Here is a 17,910-nt window from a genome sequence, read left to right as displayed (position 1 = left end):
GAGGCGCTACTTCACGGTCAGGGTGGCTAGGGACTGGAACCAACTTCCAAGAGAAGTGGTGCAGGCTTCTACCCTGGGGGTGTTTAAGAGGAGGTTAGATGCACATCTTGCTGGGGTCGTTTGACCCCAGTACTCCCTCCTGCCATGGCAGGGGGTCGGACTAGATGAGCTGCTCAGGTCCCTTCTGACCCTAGAAACTATGAAACACCACTGAGGGCTGTGATGTGGACTGCATATTGTCATGATGACTTATCATTTAAAGAATTGTTGTTTTGGAAAGGTTTTGATAATGATAAATATCTTTGTAAGGATTATAGGTTTTCACTCCACGCAGTTTCCATAAAGGCCAACTTTTCATCCTTTAAAATAATCTCAGTTTTTCTATTGGCTAATAATATTCTTCTCTTTTATACAGAGGAAGGTTAAGTCAGAAAGAGAGCTGCTTAATGTCCTCCTGGCTTCACTCTTTAAACTTAATCCATAATTAAATGCATGAACTTCTGAATACAGTGTCTTTATTGGAAACAGGGAGTATGTTGCCAAATTGCAAATGAGACAGCTACATTTTGTTGTTTCTCTTTGAACTCTTGTGGTGATTGACTTCAATTCCTCCCCACCATTGTTTTAATTTTTCTCATTCTTTTCATAGCTCTTGACCAGTGGTGCTCAACCTTTTTGTACCAGGACCCATTTGTAAACATGGATGGGCAGTCCCAACCCAGTGTCCCTGCCTCCCTCCCCCAGCATCCCAGTGTGTGGGGCAGAGGGGCCCCCAAGCAGCCCCTTGCAGGCTGGAACTCTGCCAGCCTGCAAGGAAAAAGCCCCATTTCCCACCTTTTTCTCTTTTAAAGGAGCATCCACTTTTAAATGTTGCCACCCTTTCATATATTCTTACAACCTACTTCTGGGTCATGACCCATGGGTTGAGAAACACAGTTCTTGACCATTCCCCTGGTAACTTGGGAAAGGAATGGTAGCAAATATGCAATGTATTGAAGAGGCTTTTTGAGTCACAAGCACTGATTTTTATTTTTATTTTTTTTGCATGGTTTTTATTAAGCCTTAAACCTTCTTAGCATTAAGTGTGAGGATTTGGAAGTGTGGGAATAGATACTGCTTGCAAAACCAAGGAGCGGCAGGTATACTTTCATCCCAAAGTATAGCCAAACAAGGCCTGTTGCTGCTCTTATTTCTGTTTGAATGGGGGGATTTACTCAAGTAAAAAAAATGTGAACTTCAAAGCAAATGTGAAATCATTTAAGCTGAGTTAAACACCCTCAGGAGAAATCCTCATCTTGATCTGATTCCTACACATATGTAAACATTTCTCTTACCAAAAAATTCTTAGGCTCATTGTAGGTGAGAATTAGTTTTCCGTTCTACCTTCTGGCCTAATATCTGTATCCTAAGAATGCTAATAGTTCTGGAAATACAGTCAAAAGATCCTTGCAGCTCTTTTTCATTACTGTCCAAATTATCACCCTGTACTCTTTCACCTCTGGGGGGAGGGGAGGAAATCCACAGCACACTTATAGGTTCATCAGTGCTACACTCACTAGTACCATGGCTGAAAGGGACTTGGGGGTCATGATTGACCACAAGATGAACATGAGCCTTCAATGTGATGTTGCAGCTGATAAAACAAACCAACCCTGGCTTGCATCCATAGATGCTTCTCAAGTAAATCTCAGGATATCATCCTTCTACTGTACTTGGCCTTGGTGAGGCTGCAGCTGGAGTACTGCATTCAATTCTGGGCTCCACAATTCAATCAGAATGGCAAGAAGCTTGAGAGAGTCCAGAGGAGAGCCAGGTGCATGCTCAGAGGGCAAGAGAGCAGGCCTTATGATGAGAGGCTGAGAGCCATGGGACCCTTCAACCTGGAAAAGCACAGGCTCAGGGGTGACCTGGTGGCTTCCTGTAAGTACGTAAGGGGTGTGCATCAGGATCTGGGGGAACGTCTGTTCAATAGAGTGCCCCAAGGTATAACAAGGACCAATGGTCACAAACTCCTCCGTGACAGTTTTAGGCTGGACATAAGGAAAAACTTCTTTACTGTCTGAGCCCCCAAGGCCTGGAATAGACTCCCTCCAGAGGTGGTGCAAGCACCTACTTTAGACTTATTCAGGAAACATTTGGATGCTTATCTTGCTGGGATCCTTTGACCCTAGCTGACTTCCTGCCCCTGGGGTAGGGGGCTGGACTCAATTATCTTCAAGGTCCCTTCCAGCCCTAATGTCTATGAAATCTTTCTCTGGAAGTCCTGCAAGATACAGTTTGGAAATGGTCTGTGATTATGAAATGGTCCTGTTGGAACTGTGGTCTCTCTCAGTATATGTTGTAAACCAAGGCCAGTCTTCATCCTGTTCAGATGATTGGTTTGGCATTAGTCACATCCTGCACACCTAATTTTAAAGAGGAAATGTAAGGGAATGGGTGGAGTCTTCAGTTTGACAAAAGTAGCTCTTTTGGGATGACTGAAAACACCATGTTAAAACAGAAGTGTCACTACTGAAATTGAAGTGTTTGTTAAACAGGTGTCACCTTCGCATGTTTGGGGTCCTTTGTTTCCTTCCTAGGTAATGAAAGTACACGGCACATTAGAGTATAACTGGCAACTACCAAAAATGATTTAATTTTTAAAAAAGACAAAAACGACCTGGAGCACATTACATCATCATTTGATTCTGCTATTGTAGTAGGTTGGAAACTACCATATATTTTAATTCTTTTATTCGTAAACGAGTATAGGTTCTCCCCCTATCAGTAGTGCACATTCTTTTCGCTATCACTGTCAGAAGTGCTGCTTTTCATAAGCTTCAGTTACAGTTGGCATCTGAGCTGTCTGCTTACCCAGACACTTTTATTTACAGTATGACTAAGCTGAAGTGTGTTTAATAAGTGCTTACCTCTTGAACTTTCAGAGTATTCTGCTGAGCAAAATGGGTGGAGCGCTGATTTAATAGCCAACCTATATTACATCATGTTTTGCTTAGTTCTGATTTTTCTTTCTGTAGAAGTACAACGTACATTCAGTAACTGTACTTTTATCTATTCAAAACTATGGTCTTAATGTTTTTCGTATGCCTTGGCTCAGCTTGGAATCATTAATATTGTAATTACAATATAATATATATATTATAATAATACTCCTTGTAATTGATATTCTCTATGTACTTATTTTTAATGCAGGAAAAACTTGCCAACTAATGGCATGTGTTGTAAGACTGAACTGATCTGAAAAGAAGAAAATGAATACATTTTTCTTGAAGTAGACTCCTGATGTTAACCACCTTCTTAAACTCATTATATTAATTTCAATCTGTGGCATATGAAAATGTCAGTGATAAACTAAACTTGGTTTGTCATGAGTACAAAGCTGGAAATTATTAAGCAGCATTTATTTTTTTGCGCATCTTGACTTTCTAAGTTATACAGATAAGTTTTTAAAAAGTACTTAATGGGTAAAATTCTGATGAATGTTCCAGGAAAAATTCAGGAGTCTTAGAATTGAAAAGTACATCTATATACTACCTTCTAGTTTGAATTCAGCTTCAACTTTTGGACCCTTTGCTGATGATTTGTAGCCCTTTTTTGCATTTAATTACTGAAGTTCATTACAACAGCTACCAGTACATTTACTGAATGTTTGCTGTAAATGTTACAATGTCTGTAAATGGATGAAGTGGTGTGACAGTCACATATTTGACCAAAAGTGATGAAATATGAGAACTGTGGGCTTATAGCTGTAAATATTAAGTGAGATCCACAAAATCAGTGTTTATTCTAGGGTGTCCACTCCAGTAAAACTTTTGCAATGCCTTAGTTTTCATCCTAATAGACATTTGATTCACGTGTTTGTGGTTTCAACAAGTCATACGCAACAGAGTGATTTCTTAAGTTGAATTAAGACATTTTGATGACAGAACTGTTTTGAAACAGGCTGAGGAAGCTGTTTTATTCTCTACTGTGTGGGCCGCAGGGATGCGTACAGCAGAATCTAGCTCCTTTGCAGGGTTAGTTAGGTTCCTGACCCCACTGCAATTGTGAAGTACTTGCAGGCATACTGGCTTGCAGCAGATATCTGTATTGGACCACTGAGTTCCTCCAGCTGTTTGCTGCTGCTTTCATCTCAAAGTATACTACTTACTTCTAGACAGGTGGAGCTCATCAGTAGTCCCATGAGAAGTGGTACTCTTTTGAAGTCAAAGCAATAGCGAACAGTTGAGTGAGTAGCTCACTTTTAATTTGGCAACCTAATGCAAATGGGGTGGGTTGGAAATCACCTGGAAATGCATGATCAGTCCCACTGTACAACTTCTAAGCAGGGTAGTGGTAAACCTCAGTTCTTGTGGGAATCTTCTTTGTAGTGCTTGTGAAACTTAACACCTTCTTTTGCCATTAAAGCTATCAATAAAGACATCTTGTGAGAATGAGATTAGCCAAATCTTTAAGTATATGCCATTCTGTTTGAGGAAAATAGGCCATTAGAAAAACATGGGAGAAAGTTCATGATTTAAGGTTCTCTTCAGCCACTTGAACATTTAAAAGTATTCTTTGAGTTCTGTCCTGGCTTTTAGGGCATATATAAGCAGAGTTTTTTGGCAAAGCGCAAGGGCCATTTCAGAAGGAAACTTCCTTCTCAACCTAAAGGAAATTTAGTAAAGAATTGAGCTTAAATGTCCAAAGATATATTTGGTTATTTGCATCCTGGGAACATGAATTTTTAATATTCCTGTTTATAAAAATGAGTTGTGTCCTGTAATAAGTTATTCTGCTTTCATGGCAACCACTGCCAGCTAGCCATGTGACTTTTCAGTACTGGATACAATAAAAGTAGGTTTGTTTTGTGTAATATAAATACTCCTGGAGCCTGGACTAATTTCCTGGTAGTCTTATCTTCATGCTTTAAAGCTAATGGGAACTTGGTCCTTCTATTTTATGGTGTACAAAGCACATCTTTTTTTGTTTTTTACATTTTTCTTTCTAGGTTTTGGTTAGATCTCATGAACCCTGTTACTCCATGTCTAATTAAAGCTTAAGACTGGCATTGTTTTGTTTGAACCTCTATTGCTATTGTGCATGAGCAGGGTATCATATCCAAGAACACGGAGACCAGGTTTAGGGCGAGTCGCTATTTGATTGTTTCATGGGTAATGTGGCATCCTGGATGCAATGCTTCTGTATCTGTAGTACACTAAGGTATAAAGTAAACTAAATATAGGGTGTTGGCTTGAATAACGTTTCAGGTGTTTGGTCCTTCAGCAATTAATGCAACCATGTTTTCAGAAAATGTCTGTATTTTTAAAAAACACAAATCAACTCTTTGCTCTACATACCAGAGATCTAGCAAATCAGACAGACATTTAAAAGAATTAACCCTAAAGTGCATGGCACCTGTTAATTTGAATATTTCAATTCTTTTTCAAGTTAAATATTTATTTCTGGTTCAGTGTGTGGCCTGTGTAGAGATGGCATTTATCATTGCTAGATACACTTCTGGAACCCTTTTTTAGAACTGTCGAGTGAGAGAGAGTTTGCTTTGGTTATTGGTGCACCACCTTTCTGACGAGGTACAAACTGACTTTTCTTGCTTTTATAAGGGCATTCAAGTAGGACACTCAGCTGAAATAGCATGGAGATCTTTGTAGAGATTACCTTGTAAAATTTGTTTCTATTTATATTTCTCTTACCCCTTGGCTTGGAAGGTAAAAATTCTTTGGCATGTATTTTATAGCTGTAATGGGGACAAACTACAACAGCTGGCAGCAAGATCATCTGATTAAAATAATGCAGGAGTTAAATTTGTGATCATTCTGGATGCTCTACTTTATCCCTCTTGCTCTCTTAATGAGAACTGACTTTCTTGCTTCATGAAGTATTTAGATAGAGCACGGGTATCAGTATACCACTGGGATCACTGTTGATTCAAAGCATTTTTTTTTCTACTGACTTCCGTGTGGTACCTCTTTTAGGAGTAAAGGTGGGAAGAAAATCTTTTGTTTTTATTGGAAGGGGAGGCTGTACTGCAAAGCGTTTGTTTTCACTTTATTAGTTTCCCTGCTGTGTAATTTATATCTAGAATTATAATTGAACTTTACCTTATGCAAATAGAACAAAAAATAAACCAAGTTTTGGGGTGAGAGGAAACTTTAATTTAATTTATACAAAGAAAGATACTATACAAAGTAATTTGTAGCTAATTTTATTCATTAGTTTGGGAATTAGCTTTGATTTTTGAGTATTGGTGAAAGTAGGCATCCCATTTTCTTTTTTTGGGTGGTAACAGGAAGAGTTGCGGTAGATCAGAAAAGCAAAATAAACCTGAGGAATCTGCTCAATAACCATGAGAGAAATAGTGTTTCACATTTCCAAGCTGTTGTTTTAGGCTGCTTTTAGACATCTCTGTAGTGACATAAAATTGTCAGTTGCAAACTTCTTTTGATTCTTTTTGTTCATGCCGATTTGAAGTGAAACCAAGTCATTTCCGCTGGCACTGGGGAATCACTTTTTAAACTGCCTTCTGTTGATGTGCTTAACTTATTTCTGATCTAATTTCTAGAATATATTATTGTTTCTGTTTGTTGTTTTTTCCCTAATAGTAACTAATGGGTTAATGTACAGAATTTCACTGTAATATGTTTAGGGTGTCACTGTAAAATACTTCAAAAAAAAATCAAAGTACAACACTCCAGTTTCTCTATTTAGATCTTTGCAAATATGACAAAAGCCAGTTTGTTCTTAAATCTGCAATAGGTCCTGAAAGGAGGAAACAGTTTACCTACTTAGCTTGGTGTTGTGACTTGTAAGCCCAATAATGACTTCTGAGTTAATTATTAACACCTCATGGATAATCATCCTGGTAGAAAGACAATTTAATGTCCTTTAACCAATGTGACTGGTTTTGTTTGACTGGATTTTTAGAAGAATGTTTGCCAATGTTAAAACTGCAAACAATTGAGTTTCTGTCAAATATTTTGACTGTCTCTGGCATAGGAGTTTGGGTGGGAGGGCTGTACCTTGAATTTTGAATGCTTTCAAAGATTGGTGCGTGAGAGAAATTATGAATGTGGTAGGACACAGCTGACTTCAAAGAGTTAGGATTTTTGCTTAAAATTACAAAAATATTCCAGAATTCTTAAATAATATTGTTGTATTTATGCCCCCCAAAGCATCAGCTTCTTGCAGCAATAAACAAGGCCTCACAATTTGAGAACAGCATCTGACTAATGTTAATGTAGCTTTAAAATTTTAAATGATCTAATCATAGTATCCAAGCCTATTTAAGCCCCACCCTCACACGGAGATTACATTTTAACTCTCCTTTTTCCAAATCGAATTTAAAAAGGATAGGATTTTACTAAAATGTTTCAATTCAGGCTCATCAGCTTGGACAAGCATGTACAGAAATATTTATTTAATGGGAGCAGCAGTGAAGAGGTGGGAATGGTAGAACGCAGCTTGAACATCAAGGCTGTCTACAGACAATATCTTGACTCTTTCACTATTCTGTTGCAGGCTAAGGAAATTTTGACGAAAGAATCCAATGTACAAGAAGTACGATGTCCAGTCACGGTCTGCGGAGACGTCCATGGACAGTTTCACGACCTCATGGAACTTTTCAGAATTGGAGGCAAATCACCGGACACAAATTACTTGTTTATGGGGGACTATGTTGACAGAGGGTATTATTCAGTTGAAACAGTCACGTTGCTCGTAGCTCTTAAGGTAACTTTTATTAAGCTGTGTGGTTGTATTGACAAAAAAATATTTCTCTTTTGCTTAGCTGTGTGCCAGCTAGACTTAATATTCACCAGGTGTCTCCTATCTGATTTTATAGCTGTGGGAACTGACACATTTAAAACTTCAGGGTGTTACTGCCAGAGAGCTACAACTCCTGACCCCAGTCTTTTACTTATAAGAGTATGTGGCTGTGTTTTAAGGAAAAAAACAATCAAGAATATTGTCCTTAAAATTAAAACTCTTTTAACTAGACTAATTTGCAATTGTTATTTAAGAAATGGCAGTTTTCTTGGGCTTGTGTATCTTGAGCTGCAAGGCAGACTCTAGAGCAGAGGTTCCCAGACTTTTCTTCTTATTCCGTACCCCCTTCCAGACTTCTCTGTTGCCCATGTACTCTTACGAGCATTTTATTTTAACCCTGTAAATGCCAATTATTATTATAAGGAATATTAAATTCACCACTATGCAGTCGCCTGCGTACCCCAAATATACAGTTCGGGAACCCCTACTCTAGCAGATGAGTTGAGAGACTTGGAGAGGTTGCTGTGAGTAATTGGGAAGATTAGAGTGGTGTTAGCTTAATTGAAAAGGAAATCCTAAGGATGCTTAATATATTATTGAATTAGGATTAAACAGATTGGTGTTAAACTTCTGAAAATTGTGTGTTCAACAGAAAGTTATGAGAAGATAGTGGTTGCAAATTATGTAAAAGCCCAACGTTTAGGAGGCTTTTTTATGGATAACTTTTTTTCATTCTCAAGTATTGGCCTAGAGCAAATATTAATATAATTTTCAATCAGTGCATTAATACATCTTCAGTTTAATGATTTTACTACTACATCTTATTTTTACTCAATGAAATCTGGTTTACATATATTGACTGGCTCATAGTAATATAACCTGAAGTCCTGTACTGAACTTCCTATTCAGTAATTCTTTTCTGGAAAGACTGATAACTTTAAGATGGTGAGTTCTTGTTAATGATATTAAATGCTTTTTGTCTTAGGTCCGTTACCGTGAACGCATCACAATTCTTAGAGGGAATCATGAAAGCAGACAGATCACACAAGTATATGGTTTCTATGATGAATGCTTAAGGAAATATGGAAATGCAAATGTTTGGAAATATTTTACAGACCTTTTTGATTATCTTCCTCTAACTGCCTTGGTGGATGGCCAGGTATGTTGAAACTTATTTTTTCAACTGTTCTCTCTTTAAGGGGGGTACAGTAAACCAGATCTTTCCATAGTTGTCTATTCTTTGCTAGTCTTTTCACCTGATTGACCCTTCCCCCCCATTTCCTCTCCTTTGTGTCCTTTATCCACATTCTTCCCAGTCCTCCCCTTCTTTTCACCCATCCATGAATGATTGATTGTCTTTTTCTAGGCAGTCCCTTTTGTCTAATATCCTAAGAATTTTAACTATCTTCCCTAATTATGTGAAAGTCTTTTCTTTGTGCCAGTCTTCTCAAACACTGTCATTAGATTTTTTTTTTCAAGGCTAACTTTTTATTGTTAAAAAAGTTTCAGCAGAAGGTTGCAAACTTTAGAAAGAGCTGTAGAAGCATGTGTAAAACTGATAGGTCTATTTTTGTTGCTAACTTGTGTTGCAGTTTTACTTCCAATTGTAAACACAGATACTTGCAAGTAAATCTGGGTGAATCTAACAGATGCACAACTCTTCCAGATTTTCTGTCTACACGGTGGCCTTTCACCATCTATAGATACACTGGATCACATCCGAGCACTTGATCGCCTCCAAGAAGTTCCTCATGAGGTACTAACAAATCTGTTACTGAAATGTGCATCTTGGAGTCAGAATTTTAAACTTCAGTGTATGTTTATCATGAGTCTGTATACAGACAAATGATCAGAAATATCATTTTTATCTTAATGCTATGAAAATATCTGTTTTAAATGGTCTGCAGAAAGTGGTGCATAGTTATGTATTTCCTATTTTCAATGTGTTCTGGAGAATTTACCTTCTTTTTTAGGCTAAGATGCTTAATTCTTATTGAGCTTGTCTACAGGTGCATGTTAATGTGAAGCAGTAAACTTCAGAGCTTATTGCTCTCCACTTTATTGCTCCAGGTGTGCTGTTTGCATGTGCGCCCAGAACCGCAGCATGTTGAACTGGGTTGGGTCAGCCTGCCAGCCCAGGGCTGCTCCCCTCAGCCCAACGTGGTACAGTGGGGCTGGCTGGGGCAAGCACTGTCATGCTGGCAGGCAGCCCCTATATGGAAGCTCCCTCATGCCCCAGCCAGCTGGAGCAGTGTCTAAATTTAGTTAATGCCACCCTAACATGGGCACACATGTAGACATGCAGCACTTACTATGCAACTAATTGGTCTACTGTGCAGTAAACATCTTGTGTAGACATACCCATTGGAAAGCAATTCCTTTCCTCACTAAAGTTCTTGACACAGTTCAGTTGGTTGCCCGTTTCAAGGTTCAACTGCCCACCTAATCCATTTAAACCAACACTTGTGGTTGTCCTAGACTTGGTTACCTGTGTGGTTTGGCATCCCTTTGCCCTTGGCTTCTGAAAAGTATTGACTCTAGAAAGACAAGTTTCTTCAGGTGAATCTGCTATCTTTTAATAGACCAACTTAAATCATTGGAGAACTATTAACTCTCTAGAAATATTTTCTAGGGTCCAATGTGTGACTTGCTATGGTCAGACCCAGATGATCGTGGTGGTTGGGGCATTTCTCCTCGAGGTGCTGGTTATACTTTTGGGCAAGATATATCAGAAACTTTTAACCACGCCAATGGCCTTACGTTGGTTTCAAGAGCTCATCAGCTGGTAATGGAGGTAAGCATATAGTCTTCTTTTTAAAGACTCTAAATTGCGTTCTTGATGCCTAAGCTCCATTACATTAGTGCTCTCGTTTCTGATCCTGTGGTTCTATTGTGGTCAGTTACTGTTAGAGGCAAGTAAGAATTAGCATTATCCTGAAACTGCAAACAAGTTGACTGTCATGCAGGCATGGTTTAGTTTGGGGCTGTACAATTTTTAAGCCCCTGGGGGTTGTACCACTCAAGTCATGAGCTACTAGACTACACTGACAATCCCCTCTGCCATATTATGTATTCATGCAGGTAACTCCCCATCTCCACTGCTGCACCAGGTATTCCACCTCTGCTGCAGCATACATCTGTGACCCTCTCACTGTTGCACAGGGCATCTCCCCACACTTACACCTCAAGGGCACAGTTTCCTCATGCACATCCCCATAGTCTCCCTCTGCTCCCTGCACTACTCACCATGCTGGCCTGCACTCTGGAGCAGAGGCAGGAAGTGGCAAGCAGAGGGTGGAGGAGAGGAGCCCAGAGACTTGGTATTGCAGCAGAGCAGTGAGACGGAGCAGTGACCAGGTGTGAGTCCAAGGTCTACCCCCCTCATGGACCACCAGTTGGACTGACCTGTGTCAGTTTATCCAAGGTTGGAGACCTTTTTAGCTCTTAATACTCTACCTTATCTTTGAGGATTCATTATAGTTTTACACACTAAGGATTAGGGCAGCAGATTACTTAATCTTTTTGAGCATCAGTTTCCTGGTTGTAAATTCAGTGTGGAGTCTATTGCCTTAATGAAGTGTACGTGCATGTTCATGTTTTCAGAAAGTGCAGATTTACATAAATTTGATACCTGAAGTTTGAAGTGCCGTTGGATGTACCATATGTGTTCCAGTAAAATGCCTGAAACACTTGGTTGCCAGTATTTCTAAGTATAGATTCAAGTTGTCATCTTAGTAAGATAAAATCCAGGTTTTATTAATATTGATACAACAGAAATTTTGGTGATAAGTGCAATGTGTTCTATAATTGCACTTCTTTAAATTTAATCACATAAAAATATCCTGTTTTTTGAAATACAAATTGTGGGGTGAAACATGAGGTCAGAGTTCTTTCTCAGTTCTTATTCTATGGACTTATCAGTGAAGAGAAATGGTTCCACAGACCATAGCTTGTGAATCATCAGCTACTGAGTTCTTAGGCTGACACAAATGATGATGAATTAAGGTGACCTTAAAGACTTGTATGGTGTTTTTCCATCTTTAGGGGTACAACTGGTGCCATGATCGGAACGTAGTAACAATTTTCAGCGCTCCAAACTATTGCTACCGTTGTGGCAACCAGGCTGCAATTATGGAACTTGACGATACTCTAAAATACTCCTTGTAAGTATATAAAGATCAGATTGTGTGGCATTTTAGTACAGTTTTATTTCACCAAAGCAATGTAACTTAAAAAGCATTCATAAAATTGCTCACTTCACTTTACCCTTAGGAAGTTGAGCATAGAAGCTTTCCAAACTGTAATATTAAAGGGTGTAGCCTGTCAAGTATCTGTGCACATGTTGCTGAAACGAACTCCTAGCTACGTGCTTAAAGTCTTGCAAAGAAATTAAGCAGGATCTGGACAACATTGAGCAAATTAAGAGTATGTAAATGTTAAGTTGAGACTAGGGGTGTACCAGTAGAGATTTTGGGAGGGCAATACCAGTAGCCAATTTTTAATGAGGCATATCAGCCAATACCAATCTGATTTCTGATGCAGCTGCCTGAGGCTGGTAAGTCTGTTGTGGTAGATGGGGTGGGGCAGATCAAGGCCTCTGTGGAGAGGGAGGGGCTGGGTGAGGCACTGCCCTGGTGGGATGGTGTCGCAGCTCATTTGGGGGTGGATCTTACCACTGTGCATACCCCAGGATGGCATGGAGGCAGGGGTGCCCCGGATCTGTGGGGGGGAAGGGGGGCTGCAGCTGTGGGCTGGGGCTGTGGCTATGCTCCCAGGGCATAGGGGCTGCACTGAAAGGGGGCTTACGGGGAGAAGGGGGGCTGTGGTTGCTGTAGCCCCCACATAGCCCTAACCCAGTGTATTGCCACCCACCCCAAGCACAGCCACCACATGCCAGGAAGAGGCTGGTGCAGCCCCAGTCTGCAGTTGCAGCCTCCCCCCATGCAGATCTGGGGGGGCACACACCCCCTCTGCCCCATGCCCTCATGGGGTGCGTGCAGCAGTGGGAGCCACCCCATTCCCTCCCTCGCTGCAGGGGACGTTGATCTGCCCCCACCCCTTCCCTTCCCTCCCCTCCCCTTCTACCACAACAGACTTACCAGCTGTACGCAGCTCTCCAAGCTGCTGGGCTGTGCTCCTCGCTGCCTACATGCTGCACTGCAGCTGCGTGCATGCATGCACAGGGCATTTATTGGTCACATGAGGCTCATTTCTAATGCAATTACTTTTCTTTATATTGGTGCTGATCCAATATCGGGCCAGTGTATTGCTGCACCTCTAGTTGAGACTGAACAGTTTAACGAAGGAAGGAGAAATAACACGTTCCAAGAATTCCATTCAACATGACAGACTGTTAAACAGACATTAAACGCATCTTTTTTTTTTTTTCTTCATTAAACAAAACTTGTATTTCTTTGGTGGGGCGTTCTGGGTTTTTTTTTTAGAATATTAGCTGCTTTATTGTTTTATTTTTTTTTCAATAAAATGTCCCAATTCTAACCTTTTCATTTTTAAAAGTTGGAAAAACTTCCTATTGGGATTTAACATAAGCCAAAAGTCAAGGTTATCATCAGGGATCCTGGTTTTCTCTGTTTAAAAATTGCAGATTCTCTGGTTTTTAAAACCACCCAAATCTGTATTTTCCCATGATAGATAGATATAGACATAGGTTTCATAGACGTTAGGGCTGGAAGGGACCTCAGAAAATTGAGTCCAGCTTCCCGCCCAAAGGGCAGGAAGTCAGCTGGTATATAGGTATCAGTTGAACATAATATTTTATATACAGTAAAAGCTCTGTTATCCGGCATCCCCCACGAATGGAGCATGCTGGTTAATGAAATGTGCATTGTTTGGTGCACTCCCCAGCGTCAGTGTGCCAGGGGACAGGGAGCAGGGCCCTGCGCAGGCTGCTTTGCCTTGGGCTGTGGCCTGAAATGGCAAAGAAAAACTTGGCTTGCGGCAGCGAAACAGGAAGTCCCCCGGAAGTGGTACTTCCAGTTTCACTTAACTGGCATTTGAGGGATGTGGCAAAATAGCATTTTCCAGCTAATAGAGTGCTGGTTAACACAGCTCTTGCTGTATATATACAATTTTAAAGCAGTTTGGAAGCCTATCAGTGCTTCAGTCACTACAGTAAAATAAATTCTAAATACCTCTAATTTTTTGTTTTTTATCATGGGAAATCAGAGCTCCCTCTGTCCCTTTTTTGCCTACTAGGATGTGGGTCCAGCTGTGTCCTGTCCCCTGTCCTCCTCCCCCCATTTTGTGGCCCTGAGCAGCCCGGACATACCAATGCCCGGACTGTGTCGGTGCCCCTTACTCCTGACCCACAGCCACAGGCCCCCAACCCTGCTGTTGCCCCTCAGTTACGACCTCCAACCCCCCAGCCCTGTCAGAGGGGGGCCCCTAGCTCTCAGGGCAGTGGGGCCAGCGACACGGGTCTGCAGTCCCCAGCCCCTGAGCCCCATCTGCTATGGCGGGAGTAGAGCACGGAGCCCAGCTCCCCCTCCCTCATAGGTATCATAGCTGGAGTGGCGCCCATGGGGGGCTTGGGTGTGGCTGTGGGCTGGCAGCTGTGGGTTCAGCTCTGCTGTGGCTGCTCTGCGCCTGATCGTTGTAGCCCAGAGGTGAGCAAAATGTGGCCTACGGGATGGGTGCGGCCCACTAGGCCATTTTATCCAGCCCGTGGGGTCCCCTAAAAACCTTAGAAAATTAATATTTGTCTGCCCTGGGCTGCCAAATGGCTTGCCAAAACTCAGTAAGCGGCCCTCTGCCCAAAATAATTGCCTGCCCCTGCATTAGCCCTTTTGCAGGCTGGAACTCTGCCAGCCTGCAAGGGGAAACCCACCACTTCCCATGATTTTTGTCCTTCAAAGAGAGAGGTTTTTCTCCTTATAATGAGAAACTGTGTTTTTCTGCAGTGAATGGAAAGCCTGGATCCCTGGTTTTCATGTACATTAGGACTGTCTAAATGGCAGCCTGTATATGGCCCATGAGCAGTTTATGTGCAGCTTCTAGGGTTTTACCTGCCTCTGTGTTGCTTATTGCTCTGGCTGCAGCAGCAGCTGGGGGCTCTTCCCTCCCCCAGCTTTTTCTCCTTACTCCCAACCCAAGGGAGCAGGGTAGCATAGTCCAGAGTGTAGGTGTTGCAAGGGAGCTGAGCTGGGGGAGAGGGGCTGCCTGTGTGGGATGGGGAATAGCCCGGACACACTTGGCTTGCCTCTGGCTGCTTAGAAGTTGGACATCCCTAATGTATGTTATAGTGAGGTATTCATTAAATGCATTTATTTATAATGATGTTTACAGCATAAAATAAGCAAGACAGTGGATTTGTGACAGGCTATCAACTATTTCTGCAGAATTGGTACTGGTGTTTGGCTGCAACCACAAATGTTTTGGCTATTTTAAAAATGCATCTTCTGATTTCTACCCAGTCCTTATTGTGTTACTTCCAGTTAATACCATACTTCTACAGTAAATATATTTTTGCAAAGTATATTTAAGTTTTATGGGCCCTGATTGCAGGTTTAACATTGGAAAAAAGCCTTTAAAAATGCTTGCGCCAGAGGAATTTTATAAATTAGATGAGCAATTTTTTAAATAGCAACTTAGTCCCAGACCTGGGGAGTCTGTGTCTTGCTGTTATTACTGTGCCTAAGACTTACTGTGATTACTGTGTATTAGACCCGTGTCTGGCAATCCTTAATACAAGCTGATGAGAGCTTTAGCACTTTGAATAACGTATGTTATCTTTCAGTTTGCAGTTTGATCCAGCGCCACGTAGAGGTGAACCACATGTTACTCGTCGCACCCCAGACTACTTCCTGTAAAGAGATTTTACACTTGTACAGTATTGCCATGAACCATATGTTGACCTAAAGGAAATGGGAAGAGCAACAGTAACTCCGAAGTGTCAGAAAATATTTAACATTCAAACTCGTTTTCACATGGACCAAAAGATGTGCCATATTAAAATACAAAGCCTCTTGTCGTCAACAACAGTGACCACTTTAGAAAGAACCAGTTCATTGCATGCTGAAGCAACTTTGTTGGTCAAGAAACCAGTTTCTGGCATAGCGCTATTTGTAGTTACTTTTGCTTTCTCTGAGAGACTGCGAATAATAAGATGTAGACATTAACACCTCGTGAATACATTTAACTTTCCATTTAGCTATAGCTTTATTCAGCATGACTGTAGATAAGGATAGCAGCAAACAATCATTGAAGCTTAATGAACATTTTTAAAATAAGTACCAAGACCGCCTCCTGTTTGTGTTCTAAAACTGTTTTGTTTTATTTTCAGGGAATACTGTTTAATTTAATTGTGTTGATTTATGTCCACACTCAGTTTTTTCCCCTCACTCTTTGCCTCCTACACTGTCCCTTGTAATTGTCCAAGCGTAGTGAGTTATTTTGAACAGAACTGTTTTTTTCTGTAAGATGATGTTACTGCAGAAAAGTACCTGCAGTGTTTTTCATAATAAACTTGTGAACTAAGTATGGAAAAATGTCAACTCCTAATTGTATCTCAGGTTAACTCTGCTAGTTTAATAAAAAGATACTTACCTTGGTGGGTTTCATAAACCCTGTATGCAAATCTTCATCCTAAAGAAAAAATAGGTCATTGGAATGACTTTCCAACCTGCTCTAAACTCCTGAAATCCATTCCAAGGTTGTTGGTTCCTCATGTGTTTTTGAAGGTGAGCATGAATCTGTGGTTTTTAATGAACTGTCACATTTTCTTGGCTCTCTACCTTACTCTCTGTAGTGTTATTTCTTTGAACCATTTGCTTGTTGGTCAGAGAACGCTTTCCAATCTGTAATTGCAGCATAACAAGTTACTAGCAGTAGGGCAAAAATATTCAAATCAGTTATTTTTTAAAAACCCCAAAAATCTCATGCTGCTTTCTAAATTGCAGAAATAAAATACTTGGAGTTCAATAAAATACCTGTATTAAGATGTAGCAGGACTTGTGATCTAAAATTTAGCTCTTGAGCATTGTGTGTATAACTGTTCTAAACAGTAAAGGGAGGTGTGAGCCTTTTGTGCTTTATTTCTTATTTCATGCTGTACAAAGTAGGCTTACAGTTCTCATTGAAATTCACATTGTTAATACTTCATGCATTCAACATTCTTCCCCTTTCAAGTGTTTCTATAAAATATCCTATGATGTCCAGGAGGCTGTTCAGCAAAATAATCAGACCAGTTTTATTTTCTTTCAGTTTTTAAAAAAAAAAAAAAAGAGAACATCTCAAGTTTTCTATTCCATAAAAGTAAAAAAAAAGGTAGTTCCAGTTTTTAATTTCTTAGAAGCTACCCTTTTTGGCTACCTTCATACCAAAGAACTTATATTTTTACATGTTAAATCTGGCCTGCGATGTCTAAATTGCAAGCAGATAACTATTTTATGAAATACATACTTTCCCATTCTCCCTACCCTCCTTCCCCTCCCTCCTTATTTTTTAATGTATAAAGCAGGATTTTTACTGCTGGCCTTTCTTTTCCTTCTGCTATATCCAAACCATATTGACTTCTAAACTCTTTACTGGAGGGTTTCAGCAAGACTTCTTGAGGACCAAAATGTTTTCAGAAGTAATTTGTGCCATATGTTGGGAAAGGGGGTATTAAGCTGTGTTCTAATTTAGCACATAATTTTTTTTTACTTCTAAAAGAGAACTTCGCATGTTTTAAGGAGAACGGTTTTTTTCCTCAAAAATGTTTTGCTTGTCACTTTCCCATCTTCATAAGCAATGGTCTGGGTTATCCTTGCTGCTGCTGTCATCCATCTCTGGAATAATAGGATTCTTTCTGTCCATCTCTGATTTCTTATTAACTGACATGTCTCACTTTCTGTTTAATTGAGATGAGGTGGTCTGTACAGAAGCATGTGAACAGAGTTAGGTAACTTGGGTGGTTGTCTAGAAACTGAATAAATAGATCTGAAGGCAAAATCTGAACTTTCTCTTCCTTTCATTTGTAAAAACTATCCAAACCTATTATGTACGTTTTCAGGATTCCACGGTCCTATCACAATGTGGTGGTTTCGGTGAAAATTAGCGCACCAACTATTTCAAAACTTTCCTTGAAAGATGTGAAAGAAATAAGTGAATATTATTATACAGTGTTACTGTCCTACAAGCTTGACA

General features: G+C 40.3%; 1 protein-coding gene across 1 annotated transcript in view; it reads left to right on the top strand.

The window, feature by feature from the left end:
* Positions 1 to 16,988, top strand: part of PPP2CA (protein phosphatase 2 catalytic subunit alpha) — a 24,997-nt gene extending 8,009 nt beyond the window's left edge. The window contains exons 2-7 of the mRNA XM_019535077.1: positions 7,519 to 7,728; positions 8,750 to 8,923; positions 9,431 to 9,520; positions 10,397 to 10,558; positions 11,809 to 11,927; positions 15,521 to 16,988. Coding sequence (XP_019390622.1) covers positions 7,519 to 7,728; positions 8,750 to 8,923; positions 9,431 to 9,520; positions 10,397 to 10,558; positions 11,809 to 11,927; positions 15,521 to 15,593 — 828 coding nt within the window. The 3' untranslated portion in view covers positions 15,594 to 16,988. The remainder of the gene's footprint in view (positions 1 to 7,518; positions 7,729 to 8,749; positions 8,924 to 9,430; positions 9,521 to 10,396; positions 10,559 to 11,808; positions 11,928 to 15,520) is intronic.
* Positions 16,989 to 17,910: the final 922 nt, after the last annotated feature.

This window comes from Crocodylus porosus, unplaced genomic scaffold (genome assembly GCF_001723895.1).
Source record: "Crocodylus porosus isolate Cpor-Errol unplaced genomic scaffold, CroPor_comp1, whole genome shotgun sequence".
Taxonomy (NCBI): domain Eukaryota; kingdom Metazoa; phylum Chordata; order Crocodylia; family Crocodylidae; genus Crocodylus; species Crocodylus porosus.
Note: the sequence above shows the minus strand (reverse complement) of the source record. Positions and strands in the feature narration are given on the sequence as shown.